The sequence below is a fragment of the Manis javanica genome, chromosome X, assembly GCF_040802235.1.
Source record: "Manis javanica isolate MJ-LG chromosome X, MJ_LKY, whole genome shotgun sequence".
Classification (NCBI taxonomy): domain Eukaryota; kingdom Metazoa; phylum Chordata; class Mammalia; order Pholidota; family Manidae; genus Manis; species Manis javanica.
The window spans coordinates 64,372,344-64,393,124 of record NC_133174.1 but is presented as its reverse complement, the minus strand read 5'-3'; the positions used below and the strand labels follow the sequence as shown (position 1 = coordinate 64,393,124).

Genomic DNA, 20,781 nt, shown 5'->3' with positions numbered 1-20,781 from the left:
TTTACTACTCTCCCTTCTTATTCTTCCTCCTCCCTTCTTTTTATGTTGGGTGTGTTATTCTGTACTCTTTTTTTTTCCTTCTACTGATTTTTTGGGTAGCTGATTTGATTTTTTGTCTTTAGTTGCTATTTGGTTGGTCTGCTTTCTTTGCTGTGATTTTATTTTCTCTGGTGACATCTACTGAGCCTTAGGAGTGCTTCCATCTTAAGCAGTCCTTTTAAAATAGCCTGTAGAGGTGCTTTTTCAGAGGCACATTCCTTCAACTTTTGCTTGTCTGAAAATTGTTTAATACCTCCTTCAAATTTAAATCATCATGCTGGATACAGTATTCTTGGTTCAAGGCCCTTCTGTGTCATTGCATTAAATATATCATGGCATTCTCTTCTGGCCTGTAAGGTTTCTGTTGAGAAGTCTGATGATAGCCTGATGGGTTTTCCTTTGTAGGTGATCTTTTTTCTCTCTCTGTCTGCCTTTAATACTCTGTCCTTGTCTTTGATCTTTCCCATTTTAATTATTGTATGTCTTGGTGGTTTTCCTCCTTGGGTCCCTTGTGTTGGGAGATGTGTGGGCTCCCATGGTCTGAAGAGACTATTTCTTTCCCCAGCTTCGGGACATTTTCAGCAATTATTTATTCAAAGACACTTTCTATCCCTTTTTCTCTCTCTTCTATTTTTGGTACCCCTGTAATGCAAATATTGTTCCTTTTCAATTGGTCACACTGTTCTCTTAATATTCTTTCATTCCTGGAGATCCTTTTGTCTCTCTGTGCCTCAGCTTCTCTGTATTCCTGCTCTCTGATTTCTTTTCCTTTAACAGTCTGTTGCACATCGTCCAGTCTGCTCTTAAGTCCTTCTATTGATTGTTTGCTTTCTTTTATCTCCCTCTCCAGTTCATCCCTTAGCTCTTGCATATTTCTCTGCAGGTCCATCCACATGGTTATGACTTTTATTTTGAATTCTTTTTCAGGAAGATTGCTTAAGTCTATCTCACCAGGCCCTCTCTTTTTGGTTGTTTGAATGATTTTTGACTTCACCAGGTTCTTCTACTTTTTCATGCTGATAGAGGTGGTTGCAGGGAGGTGTCACATGTTTCAGCTGATAGAACAAACTCTGGGATAATCTCTTTAGCTACCGTGGGTGCAGCTGCCCTCATGAAAGCCTACAGAACTTCCCCAAGTTGTGTTTTCCTGCAAGAACAGCTCCCCTTCATACCGGGATCAGTCTCTGTGATAATGTCCTGAGCTGCCCTGGGCGGGGATTCCCTTGGGATAACCTAGGGCACTGCGAGGGGTCGCTGACTCTGCGGGTGTGTTTTCCTGTGAGAACGGCATTGCTTCATGCCTTCTGGAACTTTTCTGGCTTCCTCTGTGCTGGACAGCTGTTTTCAGGAGGTAGCCTCTGGATCTATCCTGGTTTGCTGCGTGCTGGAAGAAGACTCTGTGTGGGTGGTGTGGGCGGGGCTTTTCTCCAGCTGCACCCCAGCTGTGGCCCGTCTGCCCGTTTGCTTGCAGCACTGGCTGGGGAGAATGAATGGCAGGCTGCTTATCCTGTGAGGGCCTTTGGGGCCACGTTACCCCCCAGGGATTTAGGGTTCCTGAAGTTCCTTAAGATTCCCATCCTGCTGGGCTGTGTGTGCTGGGATGATTTTGTCCAGTTGTTAAGCTCTGTTCCCTTTAAGACTTTTAAAAAGTGCCCGCTTTTCTTTTCTCCCAGGGGAGCCGGCTGTAGGGACCTCCTCGCAGTCTTTGTCTCAGATTTTAGGTTACCGCTTCTCTAATATCCAGTACACCATGCAATGTGTGTGTGCTCCCAGTGCAGATTACTAGGGCTGGTTATTTAGCAGCCCTTTGCTTCTGCTCCTTCCCCACTCTGATTCTTTTTCCACCCGCTGGTGAGCTGGAGTCAGGGGAGTGCTCATGTTCCACTGTGTCTCCATAAACATAACTTTATGCCAGAAAATTTTAAACTTAGATGAGATAGACATTCTAGAAAATATTAGAACATTGAGTACTCATTGCACTTACTTAGCAGGAGCCAAAAATTAGAAATAAATGTCTATGAACAGGAGAATAAATGATGGTTTTTTCATCTAGTGGACTGCTACAAGGTAGAACAATTAAGTAAGTCTCACTTAGAGTGAAAAGTGAAAACTGCATTGAATGAAAAAGTAAGTCACAGAGTAATACAAACTGTGGTACAATTTACATATAGTTTTAAAACATGGAAGAAAATGTATAGGCGGATATACATGTGAAAATATAAAAGCACAAAAATAGTGAACGTCAAATTTAGCGTTTTAGTTACCTCTGAGAAAGGAGGGAGGGAAAGAAAAGAATAGGATTGGTTAAGGAGGGTCACATATTAGGCCTTTAGCTGCATCAGAAGCAAATTTAACAAGTGTTAAAATTTGATGAGACTGATATGTGGGAACACTGCTTTCATTCTGTACAGTGTTCTGAATACATAACATTTTATAGCAAATTTTTAAAAATTTGAAGTAGTTTTCAATAAAAAGCAATAGAAGATGGTACAAGGATAGGTAAACATGTGTATTCCATATTTTGAATTGAACTCTGTTTAGATCTTTAATGGATTATTTTGTGTTACTTTCTTCTTAATACCTCTTCAAGTCAAAATTTGTGGGGAAAATAACAAAATGATTTAACATGATACAGTGATTCTGGGATTAATCCTTGTATGAGTTTTCCAGAAATCTGATAGCACAGTGAAGTGTTTCCTGCCCCTCCAAACTGTTCTTTGTTGATTCTGAGTCAGTCTGCCCTCTCTCCCCTCCTCTTCTCCACCTTTCCTCTTTTGTCTCTCCTTGGGTCTCTAGGTCTCTGTCTTTCCTGACCCCTTTATCTTGGGGTGTGTTTTGGAGGTTATATTCTCTCAGGGTTTGGAGGACTCTGTCTCTTATGGTCTCTGTCTTTCTGAGTCCCCTTTCCTTGGTTCTGTTTCTCATACTTGTACTTCTTAGGGTCTGTCTCTCACTTACACTCTCACTTGGAATAGCTACCACCACCCCATCTTTCTTCCTCTTTATGCATGTATGTGTGTTTTGTTCTCTGTACCCCACTACACGTCACAGTGTAATGCTGTATGTTTCCTGGGGTGGTCTTTTTTCTCTCTGGGCAAATGGACGTGTGTGTGTGTGTGTGTGTGTGCGCGCGCACGCACGCGCACGCGTGCCCTATCAGTCTCTTTCTCACTGCATTGGTCTATATTTCTTTCTCTTTGTCTCTTTCTTAATCCCTCTCGGGGTCTTTCAGTTTCTTTTCATATTTGCTTACTGATTTATGTTTCATTTATTTTATTTAGGTAAAGCTACTTCTTCTAGTCCAAGCAGCCCAGCTCCAGACTGGTACAAAGGTTTTGTTACAGATGCTGATGCTGAGATTTTAGAGCATTCTGGAAAAATGGTACTTCTCTTTGAAATTCTTCGAATGGCAGAGGAAATTGGGGATAAAGTGTAAGTTCTTTCCTATTTTTATTATATAAATGAACCTTTTGATAACCTTTCTGTTGCTCATGCAATTTATTTTTAAAACTCTCTTCCTTTCTAAAGATGTAATTTCTTTGGTTAGTATTGTCATAGACAACTATCTTCCTTCTAAATCCCTAGTTCTGAGTGTACATTCCAATTATTTCTTCAGTACTGCTTTCCCCTTCTGGCTATTGCTCCTTAAGCCTATTTCCTTGAGCCAAGCCTCTAGTTAATATCTATATTTTACAATCTTCAGAATGTTAGTTCATGCAGTGTGGCTTCTAACCTGACAGTTTACTGAGATTTTCCCCTCTGAAGTCACTCAGTGACCCCCAAATCTAATGGACACCACTCAGACTTTATTTCACCTCTGACTATACTCTTCATCATTTTTCCTTTGTTTTTTCCTGTTTGTTACCTCTGGCATTTGCACCCCATTCCATCACGTGGATCACCACCCCACCCCCATTTCATCCTTCAACTTACTATTCAAAAAACATAGTTTTAAAGTTCTAAACCAGACTTATTCTTTAGGTTGTTAAAATGTCCCAACATCTGATCATAAAATATCTAAAAAGAGTATCTGTGATGCCTTTAATAAATAATATAAAGCTAAAAATAAAACAATCTTGTATATTAAAAAAATTTCAAACTTAGTTACTTTGCACTTCAGCAAAGGGGGAGATCTTGTTATATGTTCCATATTCCATACCACCTTTTAATTATACCTCTGCTCTACTAATACACCTTTTCACTGAATAGTGAGTTGTTTGAAGACATGGACTGTTTTATTTTTTATTAACCATGCATCTGGCACCTAGTAAATACTAAAAGTTATTTTTGTTGTATATTGCCACTTTATATAGAAACAAGTATTTCAGATAAAAGATGATGTTGGCTTGGAATGGAGTGGTAGGTAGTACTAGAGATAAAAGACATATTTTAGAGTTGAAACATGACTAGGTAGATTAATTGTAGGACAGTAAGAATGAGTGATTAGTCAAAGATAATTCCAAAGCTTCCAGCAAAGTGGCTGGTAGATTACAGTGTTATTTAATAAGATGGAGAAGATTAGGGGAGAACTAAGTCTATTAGAGGTAGTAAGGAGTTCTGCTCTGGCTATCTTAAGTTTGAGGGGCCTGTTAGATGTCTGTGAGAGATGTCAAATAGAAAGTAAATGTTTGAGTTCAGGGTTCCTGAAAGGGCAGGGAGATATTGCTTTAGACATGCTATCAACTTTTGTAGTTTAAAATTAATTTTGATTTGGGTACCATACAAGAATTTCAAAAATGTTAGAGGGATTTTATTGGTCTTTTAATTTCTTAACTGGTGCAGAAATCCCTTCTACCATGTTCATCATAGATGTTCTCCTAGCCTCTCCTGTATATGATAGAATATTTGCCATCTTAGAGAACACTTCAAATTGTTAGAAAATGTATCCTTATCTTTAGTTTATACTCTATGCCTATAGCTGTTTCCCCTCTGGTCTAAAATAGAACATACCTACTGCTTTTTTTTTTTAACATTCTTAGGATGATCCGTTTTTAATTACAAGCCCAACTGATAAGTGTTAAATCAATGTTAATTCTATAAAATGATGCATTTCCAGAATTGTGACTACCACTATTCTTTATTTGCCCAACATTTCATTATGGAAATTTTCAAGAATAATAAAAAGTGGAAAGAATTCTACAGTGAATACTCATATACTTGTCACTTAGAATCTATACTATATTTTATATTTTATTTTACTTTCTTTGTTACTATCTGTTTTTCCATCTTTTATGATGCCTTTCAAAGTAGGTTGCAGACATTACTACTACTATTTCAATTATCTTCTGTTCAAATAATGGTGGATTTATATCTCTTGTTACTTTTACCTTTTTATTTTTACTTTATTGATCTATTCTTTGTGTGGCATAATTGCAGTTCTGACCACATGCTCTTGAATATAGTTCAGGTTCTTCAGCACATGTCCCAAAATGGGATTGCATAAACAGAACACACCAGCTGAGTTCTTATTCACACAGAGTTGTAGTGAGGCTGGTTCTTGTTTATTCTGGACCCTGTGCTCCCATTCATGCAATCTGATAGGTTTTCCAACATCTAAATAACATTACTGGTTCATATTGAACTTGTGGTCAACTATAACTCTTTTTGTAAGAACTGTTAAATCAGATTCCCCTATTCGTTGATCTTTTGACCCAAATAAAGATTTGATATTTTTTAGGATAAGAGATAAATGAATATTAGTGATTTTAGCCAGTGGTGTTTAACAACTTACTCTCCAAATTAAATAAATAATAATAGAGAAAGCAAACAAGCAAGAAAGAAAAGCCTTGATTTTAGCATTTCTTGATTTTCATGCTATAAATACTCCCACCATGGCCAATTTCAAGCTGCCAACATGATGTCAGAAGTGGGAAGAGATGCTAAAAGTCCACTTTCCTATTTCAGGCTAGTTACAGCCAATTCCAGTATACCACTGGTTTCAGCCAAGTCCTTCTGATCTGTTTTCTATCATTAAATATTAAATTTGGTTGAATCTTTATTCCCAGGTTTTGATGTGTAAGAGTCTGATAAATATTACTTTTATATGTTCACATGGGTCACTAATAAAATAAAGCCAAAATAGTTTATAAGTATGGAAATTATTACCAATCAGAACAATAGTTTTTCATGTTATCTATAACTAGAAAAGGTTAACAGAATAACAGTATATAGCCATTTAGTTCTAATAACACTAACTTTTTCATAGTAGATTTGATGAGCTCAGTGTTTCCCAAAACCGTTCTTAATGCTTACTGACTCAAGTCAACCTTTTTCTAGGAATGGCTAAAATTCCAGATTAATTCCAATTAAATAATTAGTATTCCTAAAAATTTAGTTTGACAGTCACAGAAACTGTCAAAAACCTAACATCAAAAAACGCAGAAAGAATCAATTCAGTAAAGTTTTTGATTCTGGGAAAGATAATCTAGGAGGGATCAAGGCATAGCCCTTGGTCATTTACACTGAGCACCAGTAGTAATTCATTTAATTATCACTATTCTAGTAGTACCAACTGAGAGATAAAGACTCCCATTGTGCAGAGTTCATGAAGCATACAATATTAAAAGTCAGTGTGTATGTTGTTAACTCTTAACAGCTGTTTCATAGTTTGAATTGTTCTTTTTAGTTCTACTAAGTCTGAAGACATATATCATTGAGTGTTGAAGAATCCTCTGGAGTTATAAACCTCTTTCCTATAATACAACTTTCAGAATCAAAACAAAACAAAACAAAGATATGCTTGTTATAGGTGTCAAGTTCCTTGTATACTGACTTACTTTGTTTGCATGTATAAGGGAGAGAATGAGCCCTCCTGTATTCTCTTTTTAGATATTTTCATACTAAGTGCATAATTATCTCCACTTCTCATCATTGGGGTAAATCAGAGCAGTGGTTTTCCAAACTGTTTCTCAGAACCCTTGAAAGTTGGTGTCCTACAACAGAGGGTGAGGGACCAGAGACACTTTAACTTCTCCCAACATGCCTAGAGCACCTTGCTTTTATTATTTATTTTAACACCACATAAGATTTTATGTGAATTTCATGGCTAAAAAGGAGTTAGAAAACTATTGGGATAGAGAATCACGAATTTGCAGACATATTTGAAATGGAATGATAAAATGTTTTAGAAGGTCTGATCACTGAGTAAAAGTACTCACACTTTTAGTAGGAATATTTTTTTCTCATATTCTATCAACAGTGTCTTTTGCAGAGGAAAAAGTTTTTAATTTTCATGAAGTCCAGTCAGTCAGTTGTTTTTTATAGATAATACTTATAATGTCATGTTTAAGAATTATTTGTGTAACCCGTAGTTACGAAGATTTTCTTCTTTATGTTCTTGTAAACTTTCTGTGGTTTTACATTTGTATTTACCCTCCATTTTGAGTTTTTTGAATAAAGCATGAGGTTCAAGCTGAAATTAGTTTATTTTTTGCATATGGTGTCCAATTTTGCCAAGACCATTGTTGAAAAGACTATCCTTTTGCTGTTGAATTGCCTTTAACCCTTTGTCAGAATCCAGTTAAGTAGATTGTATGGCTCTATATCTGGGCTCTATGGTCTGTTTCATTGATTTGTGCTTGTCCATTAATCAAAACTATAGTTTTGATTAGTCTAGCTTCATAAGTGTTGAAATTATTAGTGAGGTATCCAACTTTTTCTCTTTGAAATTGTTTCAGTGACTCTATGTGCTTGGCATTCCCATATTAAACTTTAGAATCATCAGTTCATTTCTACAAAAAATCCATACTGGGGTTTGATTAATATTGTATTGAATTTGTAGAGCAATTTGGCGAGAGGTAATATATCTGCTATATGAATCTACTAATCCATGAACACTAATCTTTGATTTTTAGCCTTGTTTTCAGCCAGTCTCTTATATCTCTGGACTTGATTGAAGATTTTCTTGAGTTGGCTAGTAGAGAGAAGACAGAAGATAAAGATAAACCTCTTATTTATAAAGGTGAGTTATAAACATGTCTGTATCTTTTTCTTTTTCACTGAAGCATCATTGATATCCAATCTTATATTGGTTACAGGTATACAACACAGTGGTTCAACAAGTTACCTATATTATTTAACTCCTCACCTGCTCTAGTGTGGTTACTATCTGTCAACTTGGAAAGATGTTACAGAATCATTGTTTATGTTCTCCATGCTATACGACTATCCCCATGGCCAACTTACATTATGATTATTTTTGTGCCCCTTTATACCCTTGCCCTTGCCACCTACCCATCCCAATCTCTCCCCCATAGTAACCACTAGTCACTTGCTAGTGTCTGTGAGTCTAATGGTGTTTTGTTCATTCTGTTTGTTTTGTTTTTATACTACACAAATAAGTGGAATCATATCACATTTGTCTTTCTCCACCTGGCTTATTTCACTGAGCATAGTACCCTCTAGATCCATCCATATTGTTGCAAATGGCAAGATTTCTTCTTCTTTCTGACTGAATAGTATTCCATGTGTATGTATACCACATCTTCTTTAAGCATTCATCTATTAATGGACACTTAGGCTGCTTCCATATCTTGGCTACTGCAAATAGTGTAGTGATAAACATAGGGATGCATATATCTTTTTGAATCAGGTATTTTGTTTTCTTTGGGATAAGTTCCTAGGAGTGGAATCTATTTTTAGTTTTTGAAGAAAGCTCCATACTGCTTTCCACAAAGGTTGCACCTATTTACATTCCTACCAACAGCATAGTAGTGTTCTCATTTCTCCACATCCATTTATTGTCTCTTGGATAGTAACCATTCTGGTATGAGGTGGTATCTGTTGTGGTATTTATTTGCTTTTCCCTAATGATAGCAATGTGGAGCATCTTTTCATGTGCCTGTTGGCCATCTGTATTTCTTCTTTGGAAAAATGTTCAGGTCCTCTACCCATTTTTTAATTGGGTTGTTTGGTTTTTTTTTAGTGTTCCATCATAAGAGTTCCTGATATATTTTGGATGTTGACCTCTTACCAGATGAATTGTTTAGGAATATATTCTCCCGTAGTGTAGGTTGCCTTTTTGTTTTGCTGATGGTGTCCTTTGCTGTACAGAAGCTTTTCAGTTTGATATAGTCCCAGTTGTTCATTTTTCATTTTGTTTCCCTTACCTGAGGAGATGTTTCCAGGAAAAAATTGATCATGCTTATATTCAAGAGACTTTGCCTATGTTTTCTTGTAAGACTTTAATGGTTTCATGTCTTACATTCAGGTCTTTGATCCATTTTGAGTTTACTTCTGTGTATGGAGTTAGACAATAATCCAGTTTCATTGTCTTGCATGTAGCTGTGCAGTTTTCCCAAAACCAGTTATTGAAGAGGCTGTCTTTTTCCCATTCTGTATTGATGGCTCCTTTACCATATATCAATTGACTATATATGTGTGGGTTTATATTTGGGCTCTTTATTCTGTTCCATTGATCTATGGGTCTGTTCTTGTGTCAGTAACAAACTTTTGATTATTGTAGCTTTGTAGTAGAGCTTGAAGTCAGGATGTATGATACCCCCAGATTTCTTCTTTCTCAAGACCACTTGCTCTTCAGGGATCTTCTGTGATTCCATATAAATTTTAGGATTTTTTGCCTAGTTCATTGAAAAATGCCATTGGTGTTTTGATAGGTATTGCATTAAATCTGTGAATTACCTTAGGCATTATGGCCATTTTGTCAATATTAATTCTTCCTATCCATTAGCATGGAATAGATTTCCAGTTACTTATGTCTTAATTTCTCTCATGAGTGTCTGATAATTTTCAGAGTACAGGTCTTTCATCTCCTTAGTTAGGTTTAGTCCTAGGTATTTTATTCTTTTGGATGCAATTATAAATGTAACTGTTCATCTTACTTCTCTTTCTGATAGTTTATAGTATAGAGGAATGCAATAGATTTCTGTGTACTAATTTTGTATCCTGAAACTTTGCTGAATCCAGTTATTAGTTGTAATAGTTTTTAGTGGATTCTGTAGTTTTCTGAGTATAATATCAAGTCATCTTCAAATAGTGACAGTTTAACTTCTTCCTTACCAATTTGGGTGCTTTTTATCTCTTTGTGTTGTCTGATTGCTGTGGCTAGGACCTCCAGTACTGTGGTGAATAAAAGTGATGAGAGTGGGCATCCTTGTCTTGTTCCCAGTCTTAGAGGAAAATTTTCATGTTTTCACCAGTAAGTATGATGTTAGCTGTAGACTTGTCATATATGGCCTTTCTTACGTTGAGGTATGTACCTTCTGTACCCATTTTCTTGATAGTTTTTATCATGAATGGAAGTTCAGTTTTGTCAAATGCTTTTTCAGCATCTACTGAGATAATCATGTGGCTTTTATCCTTTTTGTTAATGTGGTGTGTGATATTGATTGATTGATTTACGAATATTATACCATCCTTGCATCCCTGGAATCCCACTTGGTCATGATGTTTGTTTGTTTTTTTTGCAGTTTGAGTGATTTTACTTCTTGAAAAGTTGACAAGGTCTGCTCATCCCTGGGAGGCAGTGCACACACAGGAGCAGGGTCACAGGGATGGCCTGGGGGCACTGAATCTCCCCTTGGTCCTGGCCCCCCGAGGGAGCGGTGGGGAGGGCCACACGGGTGCTGAGGCAGAGGGGGGCAGTGTCCGACATGATGTATTTTTAAATTTGGTTTGGTAATAAATTGTTGAGTACTTGCATCTATGTTCATCAGGGTTATTGGTCTGTAATTTTCTTTTTTTGTGTTTTCTTTTTCTGGTTTTGGTGTTAGAGTGATGCTGGCTTCAGTGTGCTTGGAAGTACTACTCTTTTACTTTTTGGAATACTTTAAGAAGGATTGTTATTAGCTCTTCTTTAAATGTTTGGTACAATTCAGCTGTGAAGCCATCTGGACCTGGTGTTTTGTTTCTTGAGAGTTTTTTTGATTACCAATTCAATTTCATTGCTGGTAATTGTTCTGTTCAGATTTTCTGTTTCTTCTTGCATTAGTCTTGGAAGGTTGTATTTTTGTCTAGTAATTCTTTCTATTTCTGTGGTATGCACTGTAACTTCCATTTTTATTTCTGATTTTGTTTGTGTACTCTGTTTTTGTTTTGATACTCCTGGATAGAGGTTTGTCTATTTTGTTCTTCTCAAAGAACCAGGTCTTTGTAGCATTGTTTTTTTTTTCTATTGTTTTATTCTTTATTTTATTTATTTCTGGTCTGATCATTATTATATCCCTCCTACTAACTTTGGGTTTCATTTTCTTTTTCTAGTTTCTTTAACTGGAATTTTAGACTGTTTATTTGGGATTGTTCTTGTTTCTTGAGGTAGGCCTGTATTGCTATATACTTTCCTATTAGAACTGCCTTCGCTGCATCTCACAGCTTTTGGGCTGTTAAAATTTTGTTTTCATTTGTGTCCATGTATTCCATGATTTCTGTTTTAATTTGTTCATTGATTATTTAGAAACATTTTGTTTAGCCTCTCAACAGTGGGATGAAAATATTCACTAAACTATAAACATTTATAAACTTACCATAAACTAGTCTGCTGTCATCTAGGCTTTATGGTTGCATTTATAGAGCACATGCAAAGTCAATTTAGCATAATGCTTAGGGTTTCTAGAATTTTTGGAATGGTCAATGATCATTGGCTTCAACTTAAAGGCACCAGTTGCATTAGCCCCTAACAAGAGATTCATCCTTTGAAGCTTTGTAGCCAGGCATTGACTTTTCTCTAGCTACAAAAGTCTTAGATGACATCTCCTTCCCAGATGAGATTGTTTTATCTACATTGAATTATGTTAATTAGTTTTAGCCACCATCATCAATTATCTTAACTAGATCTTCTGGATAACTTACTTGTGGCTTCTACATTAATACTTACTGCTTCACCTTCCACTTTTATGTTATAAAAATGGCTTATTTCCTTTAACCTCATTAACTAACCTCTTCTTGCTTCAAACTTTTTTTCTGAAGCTTCCTCATCTCTCTCAGCCTTCACAGATTTGAAGAGAGTTAGGGCCTTGCTGTGGATTAGATTTTGGCTTAAAGGAATGTTGTAGCTGATTTGATCTATCCAGACCACTAAAACTCTCCATATCAGCTGTTATTTGTTTTGCTGTCTTGTTCATGTGTTCACTGGAGTAGCACTTTTAATTTCCTCCAGGAATTTTTCCCTTGTTTTCACAACTCAGCTGTTTGGACAAGAGTCCTAGCTTTCAGCCTACCTTGGCTTTTGACAGGCCTTCGTCACTAAGCATAATCATTTTGAGCTTTTGATTTAAAGTGCGAGATATGCAACACTTGCTTTCACTTGCCATTGTAGGGTTATTATTTGGCCTAATTTCAATATCATTGTATCTCAGGGAATGGGGAGGCCTGAGGAGGAGAGTGATGGAAATCACCAGGCAGTAGAGCAGTCAGAATAAACATAAGACTGATTGCCGTCTTACAGGTGCATGATTCATGGTGTCCCAAAATAGTTATCACACAAGCCCATAACAAATGTAATAATGGAAAAGTTAGATATTTTATAAGAATTGCCAGGATGTGACACAGAGATATAAACAAGCAAATGCTGGTGGAAAAATAGTATTGATAAATTTGCTTGAGGCAGTGTTGCCCAAACCTTCAATCTGTAAAAAAAAAAAAAAACAGTATCTGTAATGGTCAATAAAGTGAAGTGCAATAAAACAAGGCATGTCTGTATGGTGACTTGAAATAGTCTTATTTATATATTGTGATTTTGATTTTGTATTTCTGTATGGAGTAATAATATTAAGCATCTTTTGTTCTGCTTGTTGACAGTTTGCATATCTTCTTTAGAAAAATATTCAGATCCTTTGACCATTTTTGATTTGAGTTATTTCTCTTGTTATTGAGTTTTAAGGAGGTTTTTTTCTTTTATACTTTTTGCATATTGGGCCCTTATCAAGTATATTTTCAAATATTTTCTTTCATTCTGTGGGTGGTCTTTTCACTTTATTGATAGTGTCCTTTGCACAAAACTTTTTCATTTTGATGAAGTCCAGCGTATCTGTATTTTTTTTTCATTTACTAGTGTTTTAGTGTCATATCTAAGAAACCATTACCAAGTCCACGTGTTCTCCTGTCATATCTAAGAAACCATTGCCAAACCCAAGTTTATGAAGATTAACCCCTGTGTTTCTTTCAAAGAATTCCATAGTTTTAGCTCTTACATTTAGGTCTTTGATCCATTTTGAGTTAATTTTTATATAGGTGTGAGGTAAAGCTGCAACTTCAGTCTTTTGCTGAAGCTCTCTTATTATCCTAGCAATATTTCTTGAAAAGAATGTTTTTTCCCCCATTGAATGTTCTTTGCACCCTTGTTGGAAATCAGTTAGATACATAGGTTTAGTTCCTGACTTTGAGCTCTATTCCATTATCTGTGTGCTTCTGCTAGTAACATACAGTCTTGATTGCCACTTCAAAAGTAAGTTTTGAATGTCCTACTTTTTTTCTCGTCAAGATGATTGTGGCTACTCTAGGTCTCTGGCAATTCCATATGAATTTTAGAATCAGCTTGTAAATTTCTGCAGAGATGTCAACACTGATTCTGTTAGGTATTTTATTGCATCTGTAGTTCACTGAGGAAGTAATGCCAAATCTTCTGATCCATGAACATGAGATATTTTGCCATTTATTTAGGTCTTTAATTTCTTTCATGAATGTTTTGTAGTATTTAAGTTTGTACATTTTTCACTTCTTGTGATATTTATTCCTGCTTATTTTACCCCTTTTGATCTCATTGTACATTCAATTATGTTCTTAATTTCATTTTTGAATTGTTCACTGATAATGTATGAATTGTTTTGTATATTAACTCACTTATTTGAATTGTGTTTTAGTGCATTTAAAAAGTTTTTTTTCTATATACAAGATCATGCCATCTGCAAATAGAGATAATTTCCTTCTTTCTTTCCAGTGTGTATTACTTTTCTTTTTCTTGCCCAGTTTCCCTGGTGACAACCTCCAGTACAGTGTTCAAGTGGTGAGAGGCAGATATCCTTTTCTCCTTCCTAATCTTATGGGGAGAATTTGTAATCTTTCATCACTGTGTATAGTGTTAGCTGTAGAGTTTTCAGAGATGCTGTTTGTCAGTTGAGAAGTTTCCTACTATTTCCACTTTTTTTTTGGTGTTTGTTTATCATGAATGTGTGTTGGATAGTCTCAAAAGACTTTTCGTATCCTATGGTATTTTTTTATGCTGTTGATACTGGTGCATTACTTTATCATATTGTATTGCCTGAGGATTTCAGCCCCAGACAAGTTCACTATAAATTCGGTGAGATTGAATAATGATAGCAGAACATTGGGGGTAGAAAGGGACTCATACCAAGCTTTATTCTCATGGCAGTAGGTTGAGCACTAGAATCCTGTCTGGCTCAGTCTCTGCTCCAGGTTCTGCTCTCTTCTCTCCTGCTTTCTTGCTCTCTTCTCCAGGAGCTGCTCTCCCTCTTCCCTCGGCCCTTTGCACCAAGTGGAACTCTTATAGCAATATCAGTAATAATGGCTTACTGCCGGTGGGTATGCAAACATGCATTTGTGCAGTGGGCTAAGTATTACCCCATTGCACATACACCGTGGGTATCAGGTGAGGTTCCTGGCCGTAGAATTTCCACTTTCCCTACACATGTTAAGCCAACCTTCCTGGGTTAATTTCCACCTGATCATGGTGTATAATTGTCCATATGTTGAAAGATTTAGTTTGCTAGTATTTTGTTGAAGATTTATACATTCTTATTCATAAGAGATACTGGTTACTTTAGTTTTCTGTTATGTCTTTGGCTGGCTTGGTATGAGGCTATTACTGGCCTCATTTAATGAGTTGGAAAGTTTTCCCTGTTCTGTTTTTTGGAATCGTTTAGGAAGAACTGGTTTTAATTCTTTAGGTGTTTGGTAGAATTCAGCAGTAAGCCATCTGTATCTGGCTTTTCCTTGTGGGTAGTTTTTATTATTACAGTTATTCATGTAAAATAATACTCATAAGGTAAAATTTAACATTTTGTCAGAGTGAGAAACAAAGGCTACCAATAGAACAGGAGAAAACATTTGCAAATCACTCACCTGATAAGGAGTTAATATCCACAATACATAAAGAATAACTGTAACTGAACAACAAAAAATTGACAAAAGACTTGAATAGACATTTCTCTAAAGATGATATGCAAATGGGCAATGAGCACATGAAAATATGCTCAACATCACAAATCACTAGAGAAATATAAATCAAAACCACAATGAGGTACAACCTTACACCCATTAGGATGACTGCTATCAGAAAAATAGCTAACAACGGTTGGTGATGCTGTGGAGAATTCAAAACATTTGTGCACTCTTGGTGAGAATGTAAAATGATGCAACCACATTGAAAACCAGTGTGAGAGTTCCTCAAAAAAGTAAAACTAGAATTATCATATTATGTAGCATTACAACTTCTGGGTGTATACCCAAAAGAAGTGAAACCATAATCTCAAGAAGATATTTGTACACCCATATTCATAACAGCATTATTCACAATAGTGAAAAGGTAGAAACTATCCAAGTGTGTATCAGTGGATGAATGGATAAACAAACTGTGGTGTATATATACAATAGAATATTATTCAGCTTTTAAGAGGAAGGAAGTCTTGTCACATACTATAATATGGATGAACCTTGAGGACATTATGCTAAATGGAATTAAGTCAGCACAAAAATAAATTCTGTGCTATTCCATTTATATGAGATACCTAAAGTAGTCAAATTCACAGATGTAGAAAGTAGGTGGTGGTTCCTGTGAGGAAGGGGAGAATAGGGAGTTGTTTTTTAGTGGGTATAGAGTTTGAGTTTTGCAAGATGAAAAATTTTGCAAATCACTACTGACCTGTACACTTCAAATAGTTAAGGTGGTAAATATTGTGCTATGTGTTTTTTTTACTATAGTTTTAAAAAAGTACACAGCCGGCTTCTAATTGGGATTAGGTAAAAGATGGTTTTTATTGATTTCTACCACATGTGTTTTGATTTTGTTAAAAATGCTAATTTTAAAAACTGGTAAGAGAGTTGGGACAAGATACTGAGAACTCCATAATTGTTAGTCTGTCAGATAAGTAGATTTGTATCTAAAATTAATTGACATTAAATTACAAGTATTTGATGAGTACTTACTAGATACTCTAAGGGACTGGCATAGTTGTAGTCCCTCTCTTAATGAGCTAATAGTCTAATGATGAGTACAGATACTAAACAAATAACTACAGAAAATGAATTGCCCAGGAAATTGAGGGGAGAATCTTTCCATGATTTAGGAATGAGTTGCTCTAATCTCTCTGCCATCAAGATATCACAGACATCTCTTTAGTATGTTTTAGTCATGCTTCCCTTTACAAGTCAATTAGTAGAAAAATGAAATGCAAATTGGGTGAGGAGAGATAGGAAGGGAAATGAGTTTTTACAGTTTTGACCTTTTTTAAGTGTACAGTTCTATGACATTAAGTGCATCCATATTGCCATGCAACCAGTAACCACCTGTGGGATAAATGGGGAGAATTTTCAGAATCTCCCACCTGTCTTTATTCCGTTTACTTATCAAGAAATGTTTACCACTACAGGCTCTGGGGCAAGGGGTGGAGAGAAAATGGCCATTCTCTCCTCCTCTCCCTTCCTGGTACATGATTGGGCTGGCATTTACCAGTTACCAAGAATACATGGTGGCTGCAGGGCACAAACTGCAGCTGGAGGAGATGGACGGAGCATGCCTGGCTAGGGATTGTAAGGAATAAAAGCCTTTCTCCCAACCTACCCTTTCCTCTGACTTATTTCCTCTGGCTTCATTGGTTTCATAGGGGGGATTTGCCACAAGCCAGGAACACCCTTACCCCTAGAGCTACACCACCATTCTTAAAGTTAATTTTCACCACCTTTGCAGAGAAGCAAACCCGTGGAACTCCTTGTCTTGTCAAGCCAGAAGTTCCTCTCTCCATAAATACTGTTTTTTTAATCATCATTCATAAATTTATCATTTTTGTAAATGATTTTATGTTACTACATAATGTGTATCCCTTTCAGTTATGCAATATTCTAATAAAATCGTAGTGTATATTATTATTCCTCTATTATTAAGTTGGTATTTTCACTTATTCACTATTAGAGATAATCTGTAGTAGCCATCATGGCAGTTAATCTTTAAAACCATTGTGTTAAATATTCATGTAAAATCAGTGATTTTAAGGATACTATTTTATTTGAGAATAATGCAGTGGACAATATGAATGCTGTTTACACTACTTATTTATCTAAATATTAAAGTTGATACTTGTCTATTGTTAATAACACAAGGAATTGCACTTAGGTTTTCTTTCTAATAAAAGGGAAACACTTTTCTGCAGATAATTGTAGTTATTTGAGTGATGAGAATCATACTTTTAATAGCGTTTGAGATACAAAACCAATTCTTGCTGAAGAAATATTTTCAAAAAGCAGGCTATAGTTGAGTTTTTTTTAAAAAAAGTATAATTGATATACAATTCTGTTAGTTACTGGTGTGCATCATACTGATTCTGTATTTTTATATATTATGTAATGTTCTCCATGATAAGTCTAGGTACTATCACCATACAGAGTTATTACAATATTATTGACTATCTTCCATGTGCCATACTTTTCATTGCCATGACTTACTTATTTTATGATGGAAGTTTCTACCTCTTAATCCCCATCACCTATTTTTCCTGTCCCCCCTGCCTCCTTTCCACTCTGGTAACCAATAGTTTGTTCCTATATCTATGTCTGTTTCTGTTTTCTTTTCTTCATTTATTTGTTTTTCTTTTAAGATTCCACATGGAAGTGAAATCACACAGTCTTTGTTATTTTCTATTGGACTTATTTCACTTAACATAATACCATCTAGGTCCATTCATGGCAAGATTTCATTCTTTTTTATAGCTTAGTAATATCCCATCTTACACACACACCAAGTTATCTTTATCCATTCATCTGTCATCTGTGGATGAACATTTAGGAGGTTTCTGTATCTTAGCTATCGTAAGTAGTGCTGATTAAGTGTTTTCATTTACTCTGGATAAATACCCAGAAGTGGAATTACTGTATCATATGGTAGTTTGAGTTTTAATTTTTTGAGGAACCTTCATAATGTTTTCCATAGTGGCTGTACCAATTTACCGTTTCCATCAACAGTGTATGTCAATTCTGTTTTCTCCACATCTTTGCCAACACTTGGTATTCCTTGGCTTTTTGATAATGGCCATTCCGACAGGTGTGAGGTGATATAGCTCATTGTAGTTTTGATTTGCGTTTCCCTGATTATTAGTGATGTTCATCGTCTTTTCATGTGCCTCTTGCCCATCTGTATGTCTTCTGCTAAAAACATCTGTTCACGTCCTCTGCAAATTTTTTAATTGGGTTGTTTGCATCTTCTAATATTAAGATCTTTTATATACTGGATATTAAACCCTTACTGGATGTATGATTTACAAATTTATTCTTTCATTCAGTAGGTTACCTTCTTGTTTTGTAGACGGTCTCCTTTGCTGTTGAAAAGCTTTGTAAAAGTTTGATGTAATTTTATTTGGTTATTTTAGCTTTTATTGCCCTTCCCTAAGAGAACTGCTCCAAAAAAATATTTGCTAAGACCAGCGTCAAAGAGCTTATTGCCTGTTTTTTTTCAAGGAGTTAGGAATTTCATGGTTTCAGATCATACATTCAAGTCTTTAATCCATTTTTAATTTGTTTTTGCGCACAATATAAGAGTGTAGCTTGATTTCATTCTTTTGCATGTAGCTCTCCAGTTTTCTCAGCACCGTTTATCAGAGACACTATCTATTCCACATTGTGTATTTTTGCTGCCTCTCTCATAGATTAATTGACCATATATGTGTAAATCCAGTGGGGGGAATATGTTCCCAGCCCAGGGGAAATAACATTTGAAGCCAAAATCAGTCAAAGGAAGAAACAAAGTGGGAGAAACCTGTTTATTGCCTATAAGCACTCATCCACTTCTGCTTGCCCATGTCTCTCACAACCCAGCTGCAAAAAGGAACCTTACTAAACTTCTCTGGTCCAGATATGCCCTTGCTCCCACAACCCTTGTAACCACCTATTGATATAAAGGTGGACTACTTCTGTCCACCCCTTGGAAACACCTATTGGTATGGAGATTCACTAAGGCCAGGCAAGACATTCTGGAAATATTACACTTCTACCCACAGTGAACCCCTCTAGAAATCTTGCCTCACAATCTTCTCACTCCCCATCTTCCGCAATGACCCCTGTGCGAGAAAACTGGAGCACTGTAACCAGACTAACAAGAACAATAAAATTATGATAATTCTCAAGCTGGAAGATTCAGCTAGGTTTAAAGTCCTTTGCAGATTAGTCCATAGTTAGCCTGTTTCACAGGGGGCCAGTAGCTGAATGGGAGTTGAGAGCAGTTGTCATGTGGCAGCTACAGCCAGGGGACAGGTTCAGGATACAGGGACTATAGAAGAAAATAACTTCAAGGATGATAAGGTACGTGTTTTAATGACACCAGCGTAGGCAAATCTTGTCCATCAGGTAGAATGCACGTAAAAGACTGATCCTGTGAAAAGACAGTGGCAGGAGTGGGATCTCATCATTGTCTAGTGTACTAGACCTTCACTCCTGTTCCTGTGGGAGTTAAGCATGGGTCAGTATATAAGGCTACTGGAGGCACATGCACTGGCCATAAAGATAGAACAAAACTTCCCTATGAGATGCTCTTACTTCCTGGAAGTTTTGGGTACACTACCATGACCTTTGGGGGTACTCTGCTCTTACTCCAAGAAAACACAGGAGGCCATCTTCCAGGCCTTTTCCTCAAGGTGCCCAAAAGGCCAGCCATCGCTGGTCCATGTGTCAAAATGTCCAGGGCCACGTCCAGTCAACAGTGTCTCCAGAGTTTAATGCAGTTGGGTCTGGCAGCAGGATATTGCTCTGCTGGCCATATCCTGGCTTTAATAACTCCTCTTTGGTTTGCATATACAGTTGTATAGAAGATGCAGCAGTGCATGTTAGCATATCCACAGGGTTCAAGGCTCCTATTTAGGACTTCTCATTCAAATGCCATAGCATTATCCATAAGCAAACTGACCAGCCCTGTAGACTATTAGTGTCTGACTTCAGGCCAGATATCAACAAACCATTATACCTCTCTGTCATGCCTTCCCTGGTAGTGTTATATGTTTATCCCTAATTGGTGCACACATTCAAGTAACATGTGCCCAGTAAAGTAGGTGCTTTGATCACTTTTAGTCACCTGCAGCCGGCCATAGGCTGCCAAGAGACTCTCTAGCCCCTTTTGGTCATTTGCTGATTTGCTTGATGTGCAGGAAAAGCAACCAGAAGTCCAGTAGCTGGGTCCAGACAAGTCATGGCATACCAATATCCTTCTAATATGGGTAATCCTCCAATTATGCTTTATCTGCAACTTCACAAGGGGTATCCACCCCTCTACTATTGTCCCATGTTGCTATGGAACTCTGTATAAGTCCTTCTTAGACTTACACAAGGCATTCTTTCTGGGCTCTGCTGACTTCTTTAAAGGTCAATGGCATGCCCCACCAACAGGCTCCATATCACATTGTCTTTTGCCCCATGTACAGCAAATGCTGATGTAACCATTGGGCTACATCACAGGCTTTCTTTCTAGCCAAAGCACCTGGGCCAATGTGTCTGCTTCATCATTCCCTGGGGATGCCAAAGGCAAATGGCCAGTCACATGATACATAGTAACTGTCTTAGTCTTACCAGAGGCCA

At 36.7% G+C, this 20,781-nt stretch overlaps 1 protein-coding gene across 7 annotated transcripts in view; it reads left to right on the top strand.

Annotated features, from left to right (window-relative positions):
* ATRX (ATRX chromatin remodeler) overlaps window positions 1–20,781 on the top strand; it is a 304,745-nt gene that overhangs the window by 205,106 nt on the left and 78,858 nt on the right. For 6 of the 7 annotated variants that reach the window (XM_037021777.2, XM_037021775.2, XM_037021774.2 and 3 more), the window contains 2 exons: window positions 3,321–3,471; window positions 7,893–7,999. The exons of the other annotated variant lie outside the window; for it this stretch is intronic. In XM_037021777.2, the coding sequence (XP_036877672.1) occupies window positions 3,321–3,471; window positions 7,893–7,999 (258 nt within the window). The remainder of the gene's footprint in view (window positions 1–3,320; window positions 3,472–7,892; window positions 8,000–20,781) is intronic. 7 annotated transcript variants of the gene reach the window in all.